We start from the raw sequence: 22,651 nt of genomic DNA on the forward strand, positions 1-22,651 counted from the left end.
AAGTAATGCAGCCCTATGGGGGGCACAAGTCAGTGCAAACTGTAGGCCGGTCCCAAGCCCGGATAAATGCAGAGGGTTGCGTCAGGAAGGGCATCCGGCTTAAAACCTTGCCAAACAAATATGAGCGTTCATCCAAAGAATTCCATACCGGATCGGTCGTGGCCCGGGTTAACAACGTCCGCCACCGGCGCCGTCAACCTGCAGGGCGCCGTTGGAAATTCAGCTACTGTGGGTCGAAGTCGAAGTCAAAGAAGAAGAAGAAGAAGAGGTGGAAAGCGGGTTCTTCGGCAGAAAGAGAAGAGGAAAACACAGAGCCTAGAACTGAATGTGGGGACTTTGAATGTTGGGACTGTGACGGGAAAATCTCGGGAGTTGGTTGACATGATGATTAGGAGAAAGGTTGATATATTGTGTGTCCAGGAGACCAGGTGGAAAGGCAGTAAGGCTAGAAGTTTAGGGGGAGGGTTTAAATTATTTTACCATGGTGTAGATGGGAAGAGAAATGGAGTCGGGGTTATTTTAAAAGAAGAGTTGGCTAAGAATGTCTTGGAGGTGAAAAGAGTATCAGATCGAGTGATGAGGCTGAAATTTGAAATTGAGGGTGTTATGTGTAATGTGATTAGTGGCTATGCCCCACAGGTAGGATGTGACCTAGAGGTGAAAGAGAAATTCTGGAAGGAGCTAGATGATGTAGTTCTGAGCATCCCAGACAGAGAGAGAGTCGTAATTGGTGCAGATTGTAATGGACATGTTGGTGAAGGTAATAAGGGTGATGAAGAAGTGATGGGTAAGTACGGTATCCAGGAAAGGAACTTGGAGGGACAGATGGTGGTAGACTTTGCAACAAGGATGCAAATGGCTGTAGTGAACACTTTTTTCCAGAAGAGGCACGAACATAGGGTGACCTACAAGAGCGGAGGTAGAAGCACGCAGGTGGATTACATCTTGTGCAGACGATGTAATCTGAAGGAGGTTACCAACTGTAAGGTAGTGGTAGGGGAGAGTGTGGCTAGACAGCATAGGATGGTGGTGTGTAAGATGACTCTGGTGGTGGGGAGGAAAATTAGGAAGACAAAGGCAGAGAAGAGAACCATGTGGTGGAAGCTGAGACAGGACGAGTGTTGTGCAGCTTTTCGGGAAGAGGTGAGACAGGCTCTCGGTGGACGGGAAGAGCTTCCAGAAGACTGGACCACTGCAGCCAAGGTGATCAGAGAAGCAGGCAGGAGAGTACTTGGTGTATCTTCTGGCAGGAAAGGAGAGAAGGAGACTTGGTGGTGGAACCTCACAGTACAGGAAATCATACAAGGAAAACGGTTAGCTAAGAAGAAGTGGGACACTGAGAGGACCGAGGAGAGGCGAAAGGAATACATTGAGATGCGACACAGGGCAAAGGTAGAGGTGGCAAAGGCAAAACAAGAGGCATATGATGACATGTATGGCAGGTTGGACACTAAAGAAGGAGAAAAGGATATATACAGGCTGGCCAGACAGAGGGATAGAGATGGGAAGGATGTGCAGCAGGTTAGGGTGATTAAGGATAGAGATGGAAATATGTTGACTGGTGCCAGCAGTGTGCTAGGTAGATGGAAAGAATACTTCGAGGAGTTGATGAATGAGGAAAATGATAGAGAAGGGCGAGTAGAAGAGGCAAGTGTGGTGGACCAGGAAGTGGCAATGATTAGTAAGGGAGAAGTTAGAAAGGCATTGGTCCTGATGACATTCCTGTGGAGGTATGGAAGCATCTAGGAGAGGTGGCTGTGGAGTTTTTGACCAGCTTGTTCAATAGAATTCTAGTGCGTGAGAAGATGCCTGAGGAATGGAGGAAAAGTGTACTGGTGCCCATTTTTAAGAACAAGGGTGATGTGCAGAGCTGTGGCAACTATAGAGGAATAAAGTTGATGAGCCACACAATGAAGTTATGGGAAAGAGTAGTGGGGGCTAGACTCAGGACAGAAGTGAGTATTTGCGAGCAACAGTATGGTTTCATGTCTAGAAAGAGTACCACAGATGCATTATTTGCCTTGAGGATGTTGATGGAAAAGTACAGAGAAGGTCAGAAGGAGCTACATTGTGTCTTTGTAGATCTAGAGAAAGCCTATGACAGAGTACCCAGAGAGGAACTGTGGTACTGCATGCGGAAGTCTGGAGTGGCAGAGAAGTATGTTAGAATAATACAGGACATGTACGAGGGCAGCAGAACAGCGGTGAGGTGTGCTGTCGGTGTGACAGAAGAATTTAAGGTGGACGTGGGACTGCATCAGGGATCAGCCCTGAGCCCCTTCCTTTTTGCAGTGGTGATGGATAGGCTGACAGATGAGGTTAGACTGGAATCCCCGTGGACCATGATGTTTGCAGATGACATTGTGATCTGCAGTGAAAGCAGGGAGCAGCTGGAGGAACAGTTAGAAAGATGGAGGCATGCACTGGAAAGAAGAGGAATGAAGATTAGCCGAAGTAAAACAGAATATATGTGCATGAATGAGAGGGGTGGTGAGGGAAGAATGAGGCTACAGGGAGAAGAGATGGCAAGGGTAGAGGACTTTAAATACTTGGGGTCAACCGTCCAGAGCAATGGTGAGTGTGGTCAGGAAGTGAAGAAACGGGTCCAAGCAGGTTGGAACGGGTGGAGGAAGGTGTCAGGTGTGTTATGTGACAGAAGAGTCTCTGCTAGGATGAAGGGCAAAGTTTATAAAACAGTGGTGAGGCCAGCCATGATGTATGGATTAGAGACAGTGGCACTGAAGAGACAACAGGAAGCAGAGCTGGAGGTGGCGGAAATGAAGATGTTGAGGTTCGCTCTCGGAGTGACCAGGTTGGATAAAATTAGAAATGAGCTCATCAGAGGGACAGCCAAGGTTCGATGTTTTGGAGACAAAGTTAGAGAGAGCAGACTTCAATGGTTTGGACACGTCCAGAGGAGAGAGAGTGAGTATATTGGTAGAAGGATGATGAGGATGGAGCTGCCAGGCAAGAGAGCTAGAGGAAGACCAAAGAGAAGGTTGATGGATGTCGTGAGGGAAGACATGATGGCAGTTGGTGTTCGAGAGGAGGATGCAGGAGATAGGCTCTCATGGAAAAGGATGACGCGCTGTGGCGACCCCTAACGGGACAAGCCGAAAGGAAAAGAAGAAGAAGAAGAACTGCTCTAAGTGGTTGAGGAGTCTGCATCTTTTGCACAATTGTCAAAAAAATAAATAAATGATGTACCGGTATTACCAGATAACTATTAACCCTTTATTGCTCAGTGACTCTTTTTTTTTTGTTGTCAATGTCTTGATGTCTCCAAAGTGTTCTCTGTCAATTGACTGTCTGTTGTCGTACTAGAGCGGCTCCAACTTCTTCTTGACCACAAACTGAGCAGGTAAAAGGTTTCTCACCAGTGTGGGTTTTTGTGTGTCTTTTCAAGCTTCCCTTGTCAGAGAATTGTTGACTACAAACTGAGCAGGCAAAAGGTTTCTCACCAGTGTGGGTTCTTGTGTGTCTTTTTAAGCTTCCGTTTTCAATGAATCTTTGACCACAAACTGAGCAGGCAAAAGGTTTCTCACCAGCGTGAGTTCTTGTGTGTGTTTTTAAGCTTCTGTTTTCAATGAATCTTTGACCACAAACTGAGCAGGCAAAAGGTTTCTCACCAGTGTGGGTTCTTGTGTGTCTTTTTAAGCTTCCGTTTTCAAAGAATCTTTGACGACAAACTGAGCAGGCAAAAGGTTTCTCACCAGTGTGGGTTCTTGTGTGTCTTTTTAAGCTTCCGTTTTCAATGAATCTTTGACCACAAACTGAGCAGGAAAAAGGTTTCTCACCAGCGTGAGTTCTTGTATGTGTTTTTAAGCTTCTGTTTTCAAAGTATCTTTGACGACAAACTGAGCAGGCAAAAGGGTTCTCAACAGTGTGGGTTCTTGTGTGTCTTTTTAAGCTTCCGTTTTCAAAGAATCTTTGACGACAAACTGAGCAGACAAAAGGTTTCTCACCAGTGTGCGTTCTTGTGTGTCTTCTTAAGCTTCTGTTTTCAATGAATCTATGACCACAAACTGAGCAGGCAAAAGGTTTCACACAACTGTGGGTTCTTGTGTGTCTTTTTAAGCTTCCGTTTTCAATGAATCTTTGACCACAAACTGAGTAGGCAAAAGATTTCTCACCAGTGTGGGTTCTTGTGTGTGTTTTTAAGTTTACCTTGACAGAGGATCTTTGCCAACAAACTGAGCAGGCAAAAAGTTTCTCAACAGTGTGGGTTCTTGTGTGTATTTTAAGTATCTCTTCACAGAGAACATTTGACCACAAACTGAGCAGACAAAAGGTTTCTCACCAGTGTGCGTTCTTGTGTGTCTTCTTAAGCTTCTGTTTTCAATGAATCTTTGACCACAAACTGAGCAGGCAAAAGGTTTCACACAACTGTGGGTTCTTGTGTGTCTTTTTAAGCTTCCGTTTTCAATGAATCTTTGACCACAAACTGAGTAGGCAAAAGATTTCTCACCAGTGTGGGTTCTTGTGTGTGTTTTTAAGTTTACCTTGACAGAGGATCTTTGCCAACAAACTGAGCAGGCAAAAAGTTTCTCAACAGTGTGGGTTCTTGTGTGTATTTTAAGTATCTCTTCACAGAGAACATTTGACCACAAACTGAGCAGACAAAAGGTTTCTCACCAGTGTGCGTTCTTGTGTGTCTTCTTAAGCTTCTGTTTTCAATGAATCTTTGACCACAAACTGAGCAGGTAAAAGGTTTCACACAACTGTGGGTTCTTGTGTGTGTTTTTAAGCTTCTGTTTTCAATGAATCTTTGACCATAAACTGAGCAGGCAAAAGGTTTCTCACCAGTGTGGGTTCTTGTGTGTGTTTTTAAGCTTCTGTTTTCAATGAATCTTTGACGACAAACTGAGATGCCTGTTGAAACGCAATGACGGCCCCCTGAGCAAAGTCTATGGTCTTAACATGTGTTGCATCATCTGTGTAAACTGAATGGGGATAATGTCCCCTTGTTAAAGTGAAAAAATCTTCCACACATTTTTACAAAGAACTCAATGCACATTCATTCAAGAGCTGCTGTCGACTACTGCTCACGCCAGGCACTCCACACACAGACTGCCTGACTTGAGCCCACGTTCAAGCTTAAATTGCTGACGTCACAACAGCCAATCACCAGGCACGAGCAACTCATGGTCCAGTCTAACATCAGAGGACGTCCATAATCTCAACGCTGCGATAATAAAAGTAAAATGATAATACAATAAATAAGCACCACACATCTTGTTGTATTTATCTATATTGTATTCTTTAGTTTTTTAGTTTCCATCGTCTTAATTTCCCTCGCTGGCCCCGTTGGTGGCGCACCACCGACGTAAAGGAAATGACGACACAGAAATGAAGCATTTTGGTGAGCAATCGGGGAAGCGGGGAGCTGTTGGGAAACGCTAAGAAAAATATGATTTTGCGTAACTGTAGCATACAAAAGTCACACAATATTTACTTTGTAAACGAAAAAAACAAAACTTCTTGAATTGCAAGCAAAAATCAGACATTGGGAGATAATCTAACTCAAGCAAAAAAAAAAAAAAACTGTTACTTGCAATGAAAATATTTTTTTGCTTGCGATGACGATATTCGCGTGATATTCCTCATCTTTTTGGCAAAAAAAAAAAAAAAAAAGCCTCATGAAGGTTTGAGACTTTCCTTCAATTTGTGCCCGAACAGATTCGGAGTCAGTGAGAACAACATTAGTGACATCTGGTGGACGAAAGAAGTCACAGCAACCTACGTCACTAATCTGTGTTAAACAAGACTCGTTATCTTTCAGCAATAAAAGATAAAATACGAGGTTGGTCGATGTAGTATTTACATATTCACATATGTCAATACTTCCGCAATATTTGGGATTCATTGCAGATGAGCTCATTGGGATGTGTCAGCCTATCACCCAGCTGGATCATTTGAGTCTGGGGCAATGGACTTCAGAAGTAGGACTGGCACAAACTGAAGTTTGGATCAACTATGACTACGTCAGAATTTGTGAAGTAAACATAACATTTCTTTGTCCATATATACAAAGATCGTTACAAAATTAACTCTTCCAACACAAAAATTGAAGTTGAATGAAAGCATCGGCCATACACCAGAACCAGAAGAGATGTTCCCACTTCCTTCCAAGATAATTTCATTTAACAACTGAAGTTTAAACGATGATGTAAAACACTGATTTTAAAATATTGCAAATACGATTGATGAGGCAAAATGAACGCAGTCAATTTCATTGCTGCTGATAGCTGTGTAGGCTTTGATTGACACTTATTAGCTTCGGCCTACTTGCATTCAATGTCTCAATCACAATGACCTTTAGCCCAGTTCAGGTGTTTCCCACATCGTAACAATGTTCATTGCACTTTTATTGAGATAATTATCGATACCAATTCTCCAAACATCAATATCTGAATCCTCGGGTTCGGGTTCGAGCGGACCTGGGCAATCCTTTTCACATGAAAAATTCTAATCAAATTTATAAAAAAAAGTCATGTGTGCAGTCATGTGTGCAGATTTCAAATAAACTTGAATTTTTAATCTATCTCAAGATCAGAATGACCCTTGCTGGTTGTAGTCCTGGCATAGTTTACTTTCTCTCATATATATATATATATATATATATATATATAATTATATATATATAATTATATTTTAATATAATTATTTTAAATCCGAAGCATTGACGTCTCTGTCGGGCGATTTTATTTTGAAGGTGCCGCTCGTTGGCGGCTTATTACCGTAATGCCGAGTATGAACAAAATTAGGGGCGGCTGGTTTGACTTCATTTGGATCAAACCGGTGGCCTGCCCTAAAGGATCATGGGTAATACATCTCCTTTCCCTTCTCGCCGTGCGGGAGGAGGGACGATCGTGCTACAGCAAATCTTCCTGAATTTGGACCGAATGTTGCGAATCCTCGACGCTTGACGCCCCTGATCGCGACTTTATTGGACTAAAACATCATTCGTGCAATCTTCGTGTCCGGTTGGAGTCGTCTCGTGCACGTTGAAGCTTCTCGGCCTAGCTTAGCTTAGCTTAGCTTAGCTTGCTAACAAAGAGACACGTTTGTGAGCAACTCTTCGCTAAGCAGAGATCAAGCGTCAGGTAAAGTGTTCTTCTTCACACCACCTCCGAGTATCTAATGCTAACACTTAAATGGAGAGAAAATAACACACACACCAACTACTACATTCTGTAAGCTTTGTCTGAGATACTAAAATAATATCCTCTAACAATTATTTTCTGAATCGTTATTTATTATTATTATCTTCATCTGGATTCTGGATCCTTTTGTTGAATAATGTCTATCATGTTTCATCACAAATTGTTTCTCCTGAAGTCTAAAATTAGCTGTCTTCTTCATCTCTGTTATCTGTTACAATACATAATTACGTTTTAATGTTTCATTTTGTTGACTTTGGTGCTTTGCCGTTTTGACTAACCTACTGGTCAAGTAGGCGCAGCCGAGGCGTATGGGGGGTCCGGTTTGGTGGCCTCAGTATTGCATCCCTGCTTTTTGCAGATGATGTGCTTCTGTTGGCTTCATCAAGCCGTGACCTCCAACTCTCACTGGAGCAGTTCGCAGCCGAGTGTGAAGCGGCTGGGATGAGAATCAGCACCTCCAAATCTGAGACCATGGTCTTCAGTCGGAAAAGGGTGGCATGCCCTCTCCAGGTCGGGGATGAGATCCTGCCCCAAGTGGAGGAGTTTAAGTGTCTTGGGGTCTTGTGCACGAGCGTGGGAAGAATGGAACAGGAGATCGACAGGCGGATCGGTGCAGCGTCTGCCATAACGCAGACTTTGTATCGATCCGTTGTGGTAAAGAAGCAGCTAAGGCGAGGCTCTCAATTTACCGGTCGATCTACGTTCTTACCCTCACCTATGGTCACCAGCTGTGGGTCGTGACCATAGGCCTCCCTGGTGAGGTGTTCCGGGCACGTCCCACCGGGAGGAGACCCCGGGGACGACCCAGGACACGCTGGAGAGACTACGTCCTTCGGCTGGCCTGTGAATGCCTCGGGATCCCCCCGGAACAGCTGGATGAAGTGGCTGGGGAGAGGAAAGTCTGGGCATCCCTGCTAAAGCTACTGCCCCCGCGACCCGACCTCGGATAAGTGGTAGAAAATGGATGGATGGATGGACATCAAATTTGGATGGGATCTCTTTTGTTGGAGACCTGGAGAGGTGTAGTGTCCCCCAGAACTGGACCAGCGTTGCGATATCTCATTATCAGCACTGTGATGATGTAGATAAAGCGCTATATAAGTGCAGTCCATTACCATTTCTTTTTCCTAAGATATCAAATAAAGTAATTTTTTTAATGTATGGATGTAATCTATTTCAAGATTCAAATTAACTTTGCTGGTTGCATTCCTAAACCGAAGAGCACTGACGACCGTATTATTGGTAAGCTTTTATTTTGAAGGTGGCTTCGCCGCGAGTTGGCGACCTATTACCGTAATGCCTAGTATCAACAAAATTAGGGGCGGCTGGCTTGGCTGCTACTTTCCGAGTGGAGGCTGGCTTGACCGGAGTAATAACATCCTGTAACACCTATTTTATGAATCCATTTGTAGAATCTCGACAATGTTCAAACACAAATTTTCTCTCCCTCTGTCACAAATGAGCTGTTTTCTTTCTGTCTCATATTTCTTCCAATGCATCATTCCGTTCTCCTGTTTCCTCTTGTTGACTTTGGTGCGTTGCCATTTTAACTAACGTAGTGTTGAACCCACAGTGTCCAAATCGTAATCTCGATGTCATCTGATTTGCACTTGCTTTTCTCATCCCTCCAACGTAGAGCGGAAAGTGTTGCGATCGTCGTGTGAAAATGTGTGCAAGGACAGCAGAGTACGAGGAGGAACTTTGTGGCCCAAAAGAGGAGAAGGAGCCACAACGTCAACTCCTGGACGCTGCGTTCAATCTGCAGCCTCGAATTGTGCTACGCAGAGCAGGTGGGTTCACTTCTCTCTCACTGGTTTTATGAAATACATTCTAATTTTAATATTATTCCCGGGCTTTTCTGATGAGCAATGTCTGACGTTACATATCATTTTTTTATAATATCCAATCGCGTGTAGTCTGATGGCATCCCCTCATGATGATGTGGATTGAGGGTTGAAGACCAAATTTCAGAAGATCTGAAAGGCTTGTGGCCATTCTTGTGTGATCAAAGTGTACACAACCTACACGACGTGTTTGGAAAATTGCCAGCGAGATTTTTGCCCCTTTTGTGTCTTGTAGGCTAGTTGAGTAAACATTTGTTGCCAAGTCAAATCAGTCTTCAATGGTGGGAAGTAACCAAGTACAGTAAACCCTCCTATATCGCAGTTTTATTACTGTACACATTATTCTTTACTGTACCTAAGTACATTTTTAGGTGTCTATACTTTTTTTTTTTACTGTCAACAATTTTCTTTCACTCTTTAAATTTCCCTCCATCCATTTTCTGAGCCGCTTCTCCTCACTAGGGTCGCGGGCGTGCTGGAGCCTATCCCAGCTGTCATCGGGCAGGAGGCGGGGTACACCCTGAACTGGTTGCCAGCCAATCGCAGGGCACATACAAACAAACAACCATTCGCACTCACATTCATACTTACGGGCAATTTAGAGTTTTCAATTAACGTGCATGTTTTTGGGATGTGGGAGGAAACCGGAGTGCCCGGAGAAAACCCACGCAGGCACGCGGAGAACATGCAAACTCCACACAGGCGGGAGCAGGGATTGAACCCGGGTCCTCAGAACTGTGAGGCTGACGCTCTAACCAGTCGCCCACCGTGCCGCCTCTTTAAATTTGAAACCTGTGATTTCTCTTCCTTACTTTGTCACAAATAGCATTACTTTTTTCAACTTCTATGGATGATGACGTGTCAAAAAAACAAAAAACGGTGCATCCACATTGAAGGTTCGCCCAACTTTGCTGCGTCCCGCTGTTCTGCTATTTTGCGTCAGCCCATTAGTCCCATTAGGCTCTCTGGTTGAAGGCGCTAACGTGTAAACAGGATCGAGGACCAAGGTGGTTGTCAATATTGTAAACAAATTAGATTTGACCCATTTGTGTTTGTCTTCTTTTGTCTTGCAGACGTCAGTGAAAATCTTCATCCTGAGCGGCAGCAGTCAGTGTCCCCTCACATCAAAGAGGAAGAGGAGGATGAAGAGGTTCAACACATCAAAGAGGAGGAGGAAGAGTTCCTTCACATTAAAGAGGAAGAGCAGGAGGAAATCATCAAGGTTCCATCGACTGGTGTCCCTTTGAAGAGTGAAGATGAAGGTCGAAGTGAGGAGAGACGAGGGGCGGAGCCACCAAACAGCAACAGCTCAAGTGATGGAGACCACTGTGGAGGATCACAAACAGACGGTGATGATGATGATGTTGATGATGAACAGTTGGAAGGTGATATGACATGTCACACTGCCAATAAATGCTGGAAATGTTCTAAATGTAGGAAAACCTTTGCTTCTAAGAGCAATTTTAAACAACACATGAAAATACACACTGGAGAGAAGCCATTTGCCTGCTCAGTTTGTGATCAAAGATTCTCTGAAAAGGGAACTTTACTAAAACACACAAGAACACATACTGGAGAGAAACCTTTTGCCTGCTCAGTTTGTGGTCAAAGATTCTCTGAAAAGGGACATTTGACACGTCACACAAGAACACACACTGGAGAGAAGCCTTTTGCATGCTCAGTTTGTGGTCAAAGATTCTCTGAAAAGGGAACTTTACGAAAACACACAAGAACACACACTGGAGAGAAACCTTTTGCCTGCTCAGTTTGTGGTAAACGATTCTCTGAAAAGGGACATTTGACACGTCACGCAAGAACACACACAGGAGAGAAGCCTTTTGCATGCTCAGTTTGTGGTCAAAGATTCTCCCAAAAGCAAAGCTTAAAAATACACACAAGAACCCACACTGGTGAGAAACCTTTTGCATGCTCAGTTTGTGATCAAAGATTCACTCACAAGGGACATTTGACAAGTCACACAAGAACCCACACTGGTGAGAAACCTTTTGCATGCTCAGTTTGTGATCAAAGATTCACTCACAAGGGACATTTGACAAGTCACACAAGAACCCACACTGGTGAGAAACCTTTTTCCTGCTCAGGTTGTGGTCAAAGATTCTCTCGCAAGGCTCCATTTAAGACACACAAGTGTCCTGGTGAGACAAGCAGTGATCAAGAAGCTTTTAATGCAAATGTAAATGTTTAATATAAAAGTAATGACTATGTTACTGACAGAAATCTACATGCTTGTATTCTGTGTACCAGCTTTTATTGTATGTATCTTCTTCTTGTCCATATAGTTTCTAAAAGCCCCGTGAGTGTTGAGAATGAACACTGTTGCCAAAATACTTAAAAGGGACGAGTTAAAGGTGGTGGGAAAGAGGGCGGCTGTGGATCAGTAGAGCGGGTCGTCCAGTGACCGAAGGGTCGCCGGTTCGAACCCTGGCTCCGACTGTCCGTATGTGCAAGTGTCCTTGGGCAAGACACCGAAGCCTAATTTGGTCCCAGTGAGCCTGGCAGCGCCTTGCATGGCAGCAGCCGCCCAGTGGTCTATGAATATGTGTGTGAATGTGAGGCTTAATAGAGCACTTTGGGCACTGTGATCGTGAAGATGAAGCGTTACATACGTGCAGTCCATTTGCCATTTAGCAAAGGTGAGAACATGGACACGTATTCCATGGTGCTGGAATTATAAATGTCTACAGGAAAAAAATCCCTCCAAAATAAACTCGGTCGTAATTTGCTAAAATCATTGAGGTTAATTTTTTCTCCTCCTTAATGTACACACAGCACCCCATATTGACAGAAAATAGCGGAATTGTTGAAATTTTTGCAGATTTATTGAAAAAGAATAACTGAAATATCACACAGCCATAAGTATTCCGACCCTTTGCTCAGTATTTAGTAGAAGCGCCCTTTTGAGCTAATACAGCCATGAGTCTTTTTGGGAATGATGCAACAAGTTTTTCACACCTGGATTTCCTAATCAAGTCCGATCAGTATAATCAAACACAGCTGGACTCCGATGAAGGTGGAGAACCATTTGAAGGATGATCAGAAGAAATGGACAGCACCCGAGTTCAATATATGAGTGTCACAGCAAAGGGTCGGAATACTTATGGATGTGTGATATTTCACTTTCTTTTTTAATAAATAAATTTGTCTGTGCTGTGTGTACATTAATGGGGGAAAAAATTAAGTGATTTTAGCAAATGGCTGCAATATAACACAGAATGAAAAATTTAAGGGGGTCTGAACACTTTCCGTACCCACTGAATGTATGTATGTATCTATCAAATATATGTATAGATCACAAATATTAATAGTTTGAAGCTGTCATGACAAGCACATAAAATTTGTGATTGAACATAATTTCGGGGTACGGGCTGTTGTTCATGTGATGCAATGATATATGACAGCAATGTAAGATATCCAACGTAATACCAGCTTGAACAAGGCGGTGTTTGGAAACTCAAGCAATTTCCTGAAAAGTTGTCATTTTGAAGGTGAGGGGATTCCACCTGACAGCTGCGATATACAAATATGACCAATTACTGCCACTTCATAGTATGGAACATTCCTTTTCCCACACCAGCTATGCCAGTGCTTTTCAATTTTCAATTTTGTTGATGAAAAAGGGGTGTTCGAAAGGGAATTAGTTATTTACCAAATGCTCCAAAATGTATTGATATTATTGGAAATGAGTGCCAGTTTCATTTTCTTGAGCATGCATGCATTTTGTCCAATGTTTTAGTGACGTCAATATCAAATAAGTGAATGATTGATTGAAATAGACTGTAAAAAACTGACTTTTGGTGCTAAACTGTAACGTGTATATGTGATCCTGAATAAAGTACACTGCTTAAAACAGTGAGGGTGACTCCATTTACTTGTACATCAAATCCATTTTCCCCATTAAAAAGTATTGAAATGTTTTTATCCATTGGAAACCCTCCAAAAACAAAATGCTCGCAACTTAAAGCAAAAACTGGCCCAAGAGATTATCGGAAGTGAAAAAACTGCAAAGCGGGCATTGCGGAGGATCACAAGCAGACGGCCTCTTAGCTCCACTATCAGATCGTGGCGACATGACGTCACACTCCTCACACTGATGATGATGATGGAAGGTGATCTGACATGTCACACTGACAACAAACAATGGAAATGTTCTCAGTGTGGGAAAACGTTTACTTGTAAGAGCAATCGACGCATGACGAGACACAATTGGAGAGAAAACTTTCGCCTGTTCAGTTTGTGGCCAAAGATTCTGTCCTAAGAAACACAAGTGTGATGGTGAGAATCGCAGGGGTCAAGAAGCTTTCATTGAAAATGTCAATGTTTAATTGCAAAAGTAAGAATGCAGCTTAAGTTGTTCGGGAGGTTTTGGCAACTGGGTCAAAGTCATTACAATGCTAAACAAAAAACAGTCTGCAGTATGCAAGATACAAAAGACGAGCAGAGGGGGACCCAGAAGAAGAGAGCCGATGCAGCTTCAGCACCTCTTGACATGTCAAACTGTGTGAACATTCCCCCAGTACCAGGTCATTATTTAATTTCATGTTTGACATTTTAAAAGTGTTTCAAGGAAACATTCTGATACTGTCCTTGAACTTTTACAAAAGAAAACAATGCCGACATTAACTGCCATGATCTTTGCATTGAAAAATAGCACAACTGAAAGTTGAAAACCAACAGGTTTAAGAAGTATTTGGTAGCCTTCATGCAAAAAATTTACATTTTGCTTCCCAGCTGAAAGGAGATTACAGTTTAGATCACCGCAAGTGACCGCAAGCTGCAATTTTATATTGAGTTACTGTCTAGAGCTCATTACATGTAGTTGTTGTGTGTTGCCAAAATGTAAAGTAATGACACCAATGTAATGGGCATGCTCTCGCCCGAAGGCACTGACCCCCAAACCCCGGACTGAGCTACATCGCTGTCTCCGCTCCCCCGCCGAGACAGACGGCCACGGGGATGCTAGATTTAACTTCGCACACGGACGCTAAATGAATTAACTTTCACCCCCAGCCAGCCTGAAGTGTCTCATCCACAAAGACTTTTTTTGGGGGGACACTGGCTTGATCACCAAGAAGGTGAGGAACCCGCTGTTTGCTGGCTCTCGTTCGACCAACTTGCCGAAGACTGGCTTAGCCAGGAAGCCCCACCTCGCACCATGAGGATGCGAGGACACATCGGACCCCTCCCCGCCGCAGGGCATCCTGCCAGCGCTCCGAGCTACCCTTTCGGGTGCCCAGGCGAACTCCGTCGGGAAGGAAGCGGGCAGCGAATGTCCGCTCCGAACGTCTTGCAAATAGCGACATACGGGCTCCGGCCGCCCTGCCTGGGAACATTTTTTTTCCCCGCTCTCCTTTGTCCCCCTTAATTTTCCGCCAAATCCACCTGTTCCCCGTGCAGACCAGACAGGCCAAACATCCAGGAAATCGACCAGCCTGCGCAAATTCTGTTCCATGCAAAGTAATTCCATCTTGTGGGCGACTGAAAGTACAGATTAGTGCATATTTGTGTTTCGATGAACAAGAACAGGAACCCCCAGCTATATGCATTGTCAATACACGCTCATTCCACCCTCACATCACAAGCTCAGCCTCTTCCTACCAATGTTTGTCCTTCGTTTGCTTTTTCCTGCCTTATTTCCTTGTAGATTCCCCTGGTAGAGCTCATGAAATTTTCTATAAAAATTCACTACCTGTATCATTTGTGTGTGTTTGGGTTCGACAAAAGACCTCTGGCTATCGAGAACTCATCTAATTCTAATTCCTTTTTTTTTTTTTTAATTTGGAATCCATGCTCTACAATAATTTGTCAGACCAAAACCACAGACGAAGAAATATATTATAATCATTTTTATGTCTGACAAATTATTGTTGAGCATGGATTCCAAACTATGCAGAAATTGTTGCACCATTGTCAAAATTAATGTTTGAAGACAACCTTAAAATGACATCACCTGTTCGGTGGAGTACAGAAGCAGAAAAGGCCTTCTGTGACATTAAACAGGAATTGGCTGAACTTCTTCTTTTCCTTTCGGCTTGTCCCGTTAGGGGTCGCCACAGCGCGTCATCCTTTTCCATGAGAGCCTATCTCCTGCATCCTCCTCTCGAACACCAACTGCCATCATGTCTTCCCTCACGACATCCATCAACCTTCTCTTTGGTCTTCCTCTAGCTCTCTTGCCTGGCAGCTCCATCCTCATCATCCTTCTACCAATATACTCACTCTCTCTCCTCTGGACGTGTCCAAACCATCGAAGTCTGCTCTCTCTAACTTTGTCTCCAAAACATCGAACCTTGGCTGTCCCTCTGATGAGCTCATTTCTAATTTTATCCAACCTGTTCACTCCGAGAGCGAACCTCAACATCTTCATTTCCGCCACCTCCAGCTCTGCTTCCTGTTTTCTCTTCAGTGCCACTGTCTCTAATCCATACATCATGGCTGGCCTCACCACTGTTTTATAAACTTTGCCCTTCATCCTAGCAGAGACTCTTCTATCACATAACACACCTGACACCTTCCTCCACCCGTTCCAACCTGCTTGGACCCGTTTCTTCACTTCCTGACCACACTCACCATTGCTCTGGACGGTTGACCCCAAGTATTTAAAGTCCTCTACCTTTGCCATCTCTTCTCCCTGTAGCCTCATTCTTCCCACACCACCCCTCTCATTCATGCACATATATTCTGTTTTACTTCGGCTAATCTTCATTCCTCTTCTTTCCAGTGCATGCCTCCATCTTTCTAACTGTTCCTCCAGCTGCTCCCTGCTTTCACTGCAGATCACAATGTCATCTGCAAACATCATGGTCCACGGGGATTCCAGTCTAACCTCATCTGTCAGCCTATCCATCACCACTGCAAAAAGGAAGGGGCTCAGGGCTGATCCCTGATGCAGTCCCACGTCCACCTTAAATTCTTCTGTCACACCGACAGCACACCTCACCGCTGTTCTGCTGCCCTTGTACATGTCCTGACCTTTGCCCTGTGTCGCATCTCAATGTATTCCTTTCGCCTCTCCTCGGTCCTCTCAGTGTCCCACTTCTTCTTAGCTAACCGTTTTCCTTGTATGATTTCCTGTACTGTGAGGTTCCACCACCAAGTCTCCTTCTCTCCTTTCCTGCCAGAAGATACACCAAGTACTCTCCTGCCTGCTTCTCTGATCAGCTTGGCTGCAGTGGTCCAGTCTTCTGGAAGCTCTTCCCGTCCACCGAGAGCCTGTATCACCTCTTCCCGAAAAGCTGCACAACACTTGTCCTGTCTCAGCTTCCACCACATGGTTCTCTTCTCTGCCTTTGTCTTCCTAATTTTCCTCCCCACCACCAGAGTCATCTTACACACCACCATCCTATGCTGTCTAGCCACACTCTCCCCTACCACTACCTTACAGTTGGTAACCTCCTTCAGATTACATCGTCTGCACAAGATGTAATCCACCTGCGTGCTTCTACCTCCGCTCTTGTAGGTCACCCTATGTTCCTGCCTCTTCTGGAAAAATGTGTTCACTAAAGCCATTTCCATCCTTTTTGCAAAGTCTACCACCATCTGTCCCTCCAAGTTCCTTTCCTAGATACCGTACTTACCCATCAGTTCTTCATCACCCCTATTTCCTTCACCAACATGTCCAACACAATCTGCACCAATTACGGCTCTCTCTCTGTCTGGGTGGCTCAGAACTACTTCGTCTAGCTCCTTCCAGAATTTCTCTTTCACCTCAAGGTCACATCCTACCTGTGGGGCATAGCCACTCATCACATTATACATAATTATATTATTATACCCTCAATTTCAAGTTTCAGCCTCATCACTCGATCTGATACTCTTTTCACCTCCAAGACTTTCTAAGCCAACTCTTCTTTTAAAATAACCCCGACTCCATTTCTCTTCCTATCTACACCATGGTAAAATAATTTAAACCCTGCCCCTAAACTTCTAGCCTTACTGCCTTTCCACCTGGTCTCCTGGACACCCAATATATCAACATTTCTCCGACTCATCATGTCAACCAACTCACAGATTTTCCCGTCATAGTCCCAACATTCAAAGTCCCCACAATCAGTTCTAGGCTCTGTGCTTTCCTCTTCTCTTTCTGCCGAAGAACCCGCTTTCCACCTCTTCTTCTTCTTTGACTTCGACCCACAGTAGCTGAATTTCCAACGGCGCCCTGCAGGTTGACGGTGCCGGTGGCGGACGTTGTTAACCCGGGCCACGACTGATCCGGTATGGAATTCTTTGGATGAACGCTCATATTTGTTTGGCAAGGTTTTAAGCCGGATGCCCTTCCTGACGCAACCCTCTGCATTTATACGGGCTTGGGACCGGCCTACAGTTCGCACTGACTTGTGACCCCCATATGGCTGCATTTGTCCTAAAAACACTGTACACTTTTAAAATGTAAAACATGAATTAAATATTTACCTGGTACTGAGGAAACATTCACACAGTTTGACATGTCAAGAGGTGCTGAAGCTGCATCGGCTCTCTTCTTCTGGGTCTCCAGGGGAGGAGCGGGTGGAGGCCGCCCAAGAGCCAAAGTCAGCCAAGTACAGCGCTACCTTGACGTACCAGTGCCCCACCTGAGCAGTTTTCGCACTTAGGCCTTGTCGCTTGGGCCATTTCTTGCTTTTGGAGGCTTTCCAATGCATGAAAGACATTTCAATTATTTTTAATGTGGAAAATGGATTTGATGTACAAGTAAATGGAGTCACCCTCACTGTTTTAAGCAGTGTACTTTATTCAGGATCACATATACACGTTACAGTTTAGCACCAAAAGTCAGTTTTTTTTACAGTCTATTTCAATCAATCGTTCACTTATTTGATATTGACGTCACTAAAACATTGGACAAAATGCATGCATGCTCAAGAAAATGAAACTGGCACTCATTTCCAATAATATCAATACATTTTGGAGCAATTGGTAAAGAACTAATTCCCTTTCGAACACCCCTTTTTCATCAACAAAATTGAAAATTGAAAAGCACTGGCATAGCTGGTGTGGGAAAAGGAATGTACCATACTATGAAGTGGCAGTAATTGGTCATATTTCTATATCACAGCTGTCAGGTGGAATCCCCTCACCTTCAAAATGACAACTTTTCAGGAAATTGCTTGAGTTCCCAAACACCGCCTTGTTCAAGCTGGTATTACGTTGGCTATCTTACATTGCTGTCATATATCATTGCATCACATGAACAACAGCTCGCACCCCGAAATTATGTTCAATCACGAATTTAATGTGCTTAAAAAATAAAAGAAATAAAAAACGCTAATTACGGATTGGGATGGATGAGGACGCCATCATTAAAATGATTTTGACACAAACCTCTCCCCATCGGTTTTCATGGCAGATAACAAACAAGCCTTGTTTCCACCCGGTTTCGAACCAGGGACCTTTTGCGTGTGAGGCAAACGTGATAACCACTACACTATGGAAACTGCTGGCTTTCTTTGTCTAACCGCCCCAACAATACTTTTTGGAGCTGCGACCCTGCAACCCAATGGAAAAAAAAATTGCATTTAACGTTTTGGCCGGTAAATCGTGGAGTAATCAATCATTGATTCATTCATTCATCTTCCGCTTCTCCTCACGAGCCTTTGAAACGTCTGAGGCGCTCCCTTCAGGCCAGAGGGCAAGCGAAGAAATTCCAACAGCCGCCGCGGTTTTGGGCACATCCTCCGAGCGCACAGGCCCATGTGTCTCTCTAACCCTTCCCATCATCACCTCCAAGTGTCGCCAAAGCACCAACAGCTCCAGAAACGTGCGTACGCCAGCCATGAAGTTGGCGTGAGGCACCGCAGGCTCATTTCACTCTTGATACATCTGAACTTTGCCATGAGAAAGAACGTACACCACGTTTTTGTGCAGACGTTTTCTGGATTTGAGCGTACGCCATGTTTCAGTAGGAAATCCACGCAAGATTTTGTACATGAGGCCCCTGATGACTTGTTTCTCCTGGATGTGTAGATGGTAGTCGTGACTGTTTCTTTTGTCCTTGTTGCCTATTTTTAGTTTTAGGATTTGTTTATATATTTTTTTAGATTATTAATTCCACCATGATTTACGGTCCAAAACAGTGGCAGCTCCCCTTAGCATGTGGTGGCCCAGTCCGCCTTGGATCATAACTCCAGCAGCGGTCTCCATAGTGTCGTGGTTATCACGTTCGCGTTACACGCGAAAGGTCCTCGGTTCGAAACCGATTGGAAACAGCTTATCTTTCGAGCTGTTGTCTTTGGTTTGCCGGTCCCATTATACGTCTCAACAGACGCAAAAGTATGATTTTTCCGGAACGACTTCTCAGATGTGTGTGTTCTTGCGTGACCTGTCAAATGTCCCTTTTTAGAGAACCTTTGCCCACAAACTGAGCAGGCAAAAGGTTTCTCACCAGTGTGTGTTCTTGCGTGTATTTTTAAGCTTTTCTTTATGGAGAATCTTTGACCACAAACTGAGCATGCAAAAGGTTTCTCACCAGTGTGTGTTCTTGTGTGTATTTTTAAGGTTCCCTTTCGAGAGAACCTTTCCCCACAAACTGAGCATGCAAAGGGCTTCTCTCCAGTGTGTGTTCTTGTGTGGCTTGTCAAATGTCCCCTTTGAGAGAACCTTTGACCACAAACTGAGCAGGCAAAAGGCTTCTCTCCAGTGTGTGTTCTTGCGTGACCTGTCAAATGTCCCTTTTCAGAGAATCTTTGCCCACAAACTGAGCAGCCAAAACGCTTCTCTCCGGTGTGCGTTTTTGTGTGACTTTTTAAGGTTCCCTTCTGAGAAAATGTTTGACCACAAACTGAGCAGGCAAATGGCTTGTTTCCAGTGTGTGTCCTTTCGAGAGAATCTTTGCCCACAAATTGAGCATGCAAAATGTTTCTCACCAGTGTGTATTTTCATGTGTCGTTTGAAATTCCTCTTATAAGCAAAGGTTTTCCTACATTTAGAACATTTCCAGCATTTATTGGCAGTGTGACATGTCATATCACCTTCCAACTGTTCATCAACATCATCATCATCATCATCACCGTCTGTTCGTGATCCTCCACAGTGGTCTCCATCACTTGAGCTGTTGCTGTTTGGTGGCTCCGCCCCTCGTCTCTCCTCACTTCGACCTTCATCTTCACTCTTCAAAGGGACACCAGTCGATGGAACCTTGGTTATTTCCTCCTGCTCTTCCTCTTTAATGTAAAGGAACTCTTCATCCTCCTCTTTGATGTGTTGAACCTCTTCATCCTCCTCTTCCTCTTTGATGTGAGGGGACACTGACTGCTGCCGCTCAGGATGAAGATTTTCACTGACGTCTGCAAGACAAAAGAAGACAAACACAAATGGGTCAAATCTAATTTGTTTACAATATTGACAACCACCTTGGTCCTCGATCCTGTTGACACGTTAGCGCCTTCAACCAGAGAGCCTAATGGGACTAATGGGGTGACGCAAAATAGTAGAACAGCGGAACGCAGCAAAGTTGGCGACCCTTCAATGTGGATGTACCGTTTTTGTTTTTTGTTTTTTTTACACGTGATCATCCATAGAAGTTGAAAAAAGTCATGCTATTTGTGACAAAGTAAGGAAGCGAAATCACAGGTTTCAAATTTAAAGAGTGAAAGTAAATTGTTGAAAAAAAAAGTATAGACATAAGTATAGACACAAGTATAGTATAGACAACTAAAAATTTATTTAGGTACAGTAAAGAATAATGTGTACAGTAATAAGACTGCGATAGATGAACCGCGATATAGCGGAAGGTTTACTGTACTTGGTTACTTCCTACGATTGAAGAGTGATTTGACTTGGCATGAACAAATGTTTACTCAATTTTCCAAACACGTCGTGTAGGTTGTGTAACACTGTTACAACTTTGACCATGCAACAATGGCCACAAGCCTTTCAGATCTTCTGAAATTTGGCCGACAACCCTCAATCCACATCATCATGAGGGGATGCCATCAGACTACACGCTATTGGATATGATACAAAAATTATATGTAACGTCAGACAGTGCTCATCAGAAAAGCCCGGGAATAATATTAAAATGAGAATGTATTTCATAAAACCAGTGAGAGAGAAGTGAACCCACCTGCTCTGTGTAGCACAATTCGAGGCTGCAGATTGAACGCAGCGTCCAGTAGTTGACGTTGTGGCTCCTTCTCCTCTTTTGGGCCACAAAGTTCCTCCTCGTACTCTGCTGTCCTTGCACACATTTTCACACTACGATCGCAACACTTTCCGCTCTACGTTGGAGGGATGAGAAAAGCAAGTGCAAATCAGATGACATCAAGATTACGATTTGGACACTGTGGGTTCAACACTACGTTAGTTAAAATGGCAAAGCACCAAAGTCAACAAGAGGAAACAGGAGAACGGAATGATGCATTGGAAGAAATATGAGACAGAAAGAAAACAGCTCATTTGTGACATAGGGAGAGAAAATTTGTGTTTGAACATTGTCGAGATTCTACAAATGGATTCATAAAATAGGTGTTACAGGATGTTATTACTGCGGTCAAGCCAGCCTCCACTCGGAAAGTAGCAGCCAAGCCAGCCGCCCCTAATTTTGTTCATACTAGGCATTACGGTAATAGGGAGGCGAAAGCCACCTTCAAAATAAAAGCCTCCCAACAATACGGACCTCAGTACTCTTCAGTTAAGGAATGCAACCAGCAAAGTTAATTTGAATCTTGAGATACATTTAAAAATGTACTTTATTTGATATCTAGGGAAAATGTTATGGTAATGGACTGCACTTATATCGCGCTTTATCTACATCATCACAGTGCCCAAAGTGCTTTACAAAGCCTCACATTCACACACACATTCATAAACCAATGGGCGACTGCTGCCATGCAAGGCGCTGCCAGGCCCACTGGGAGCCAATTAGGGTTCAGTGTCTTGCTCAAGGACACTTCGACATGCGGACAGTCGTAGCAGGGATTCGAACCTGTTCTACCGACTCAGCCAAAGCCACCCCAACATAATCTCATTGGTATCGCAAGACAAGTCCAGATCTGTGTGACAGACCACCAAGGACTCCACGAAAAGAGGTTTGATGAAGATATGATAATGTATTTCAAAATAAAAGTGAAATGCATATTTTGCTGTCATTACCCCTGACTGAAAACAATCTGTTAAATCTTTTTAATGAGATATTGCAACACCGGTCCAGTTCTGGGGGACACTACACCACCCCAGGTATCCAACAAAAGTGGTCCCACCCAAATCTGATGTTCATGCATCCATCCATTTTCTACCGCTTATCCGAGGTTGGGGCGCGGGGGCAGTAGCACCCCCGAATAGACCTTACCAGGGATGCTGAGGAGTGTGATCCCCCTGTAGTTGGAACACACCCTCCGCTCCCCCTTCTTAAAAAGGGGGACCACCACCCCAGTCTGCCAATCCAGAGGCACTGTCCCTGATGTCCGAGCGACGTTGCAGAGGCGTGTCAACCAGGACAGCCCCACAACATCCAGAGCCTTTAGGAACTCCGGGCGAACCTCATCCACCCCTGGGGCCTTGCCACCGATGACCTTTTTCACCACCTCGGTGACCTCAACCCCAGAGACAGGAGTGTTCTGTTATTGGACTTCTGTGCTCATCACGGCTTGTGTCATGGTCTGTGTTTTGGGTTTGGGTTGTGTTTAGTTT

At 44.1% G+C, this 22,651-nt stretch overlaps 3 protein-coding genes and 1 non-coding gene across 6 annotated transcripts in view; 1 reads left to right on the forward strand and 3 right to left on the reverse strand.

Moving 5' to 3' along the window:
- LOC133472573 (oocyte zinc finger protein XlCOF6.1-like) overlaps nt 1–12,882 on the forward strand; it is a 287,199-nt gene extending 274,317 nt beyond the window's left edge. Inside the window, exons 1-3 of one of the 3 annotated variants that reach the window (XM_061763633.1) lie at nt 6,782–7,106; nt 8,812–8,956; nt 10,084–12,882. In XM_061763633.1, coding sequence (XP_061619617.1) covers nt 8,833–8,956; nt 10,084–11,216 — 1,257 coding nt within the window. In that variant the 5' untranslated portion in view covers nt 6,782–7,106; nt 8,812–8,832 and the 3' untranslated portion in view covers nt 11,217–12,882. Of the gene's footprint in view, nt 1–6,781; nt 7,107–8,802; nt 8,957–10,083 lie in introns of those variants that run through there. The other 2 variants (XM_061763631.1, XM_061763632.1) reach the window with 2 other exon arrangements.
- LOC133472552 (gastrula zinc finger protein XlCGF57.1-like) overlaps nt 1–21,212 on the reverse strand; it is a 45,717-nt gene extending 24,505 nt beyond the window's left edge. Inside the window, exon 1 of the mRNA XM_061763552.1 lies at nt 21,087–21,212. The gene's annotated coding sequence lies outside the window, so the exon portion shown is untranslated. The remainder of the gene's footprint in view (nt 1–21,086) is intronic.
- Nucleotides 1–21,219, reverse strand: part of LOC133472542 (gastrula zinc finger protein XlCGF57.1-like) — a 125,568-nt gene extending 104,349 nt beyond the window's left edge. Inside the window, exon 1 of the mRNA XM_061763516.1 lies at nt 21,087–21,219. Coding sequence (XP_061619500.1) covers nt 21,087–21,210 — 124 coding nt within the window. The 5' untranslated portion in view covers nt 21,211–21,219. The remainder of the gene's footprint in view (nt 1–21,086) is intronic.
- Nucleotides 18,387–18,459, reverse strand: trnav-cac (transfer RNA valine (anticodon CAC)). The gene has a single exon. It is a non-coding gene; the product is annotated as a tRNA-Val (tRNA).
- Nucleotides 21,220–22,651: the final 1,432 nt, after the last annotated feature.

This window comes from Phyllopteryx taeniolatus, chromosome 23 (genome assembly GCF_024500385.1).
Source record: "Phyllopteryx taeniolatus isolate TA_2022b chromosome 23, UOR_Ptae_1.2, whole genome shotgun sequence".
Taxonomy (NCBI): domain Eukaryota; kingdom Metazoa; phylum Chordata; class Actinopteri; order Syngnathiformes; family Syngnathidae; genus Phyllopteryx; species Phyllopteryx taeniolatus.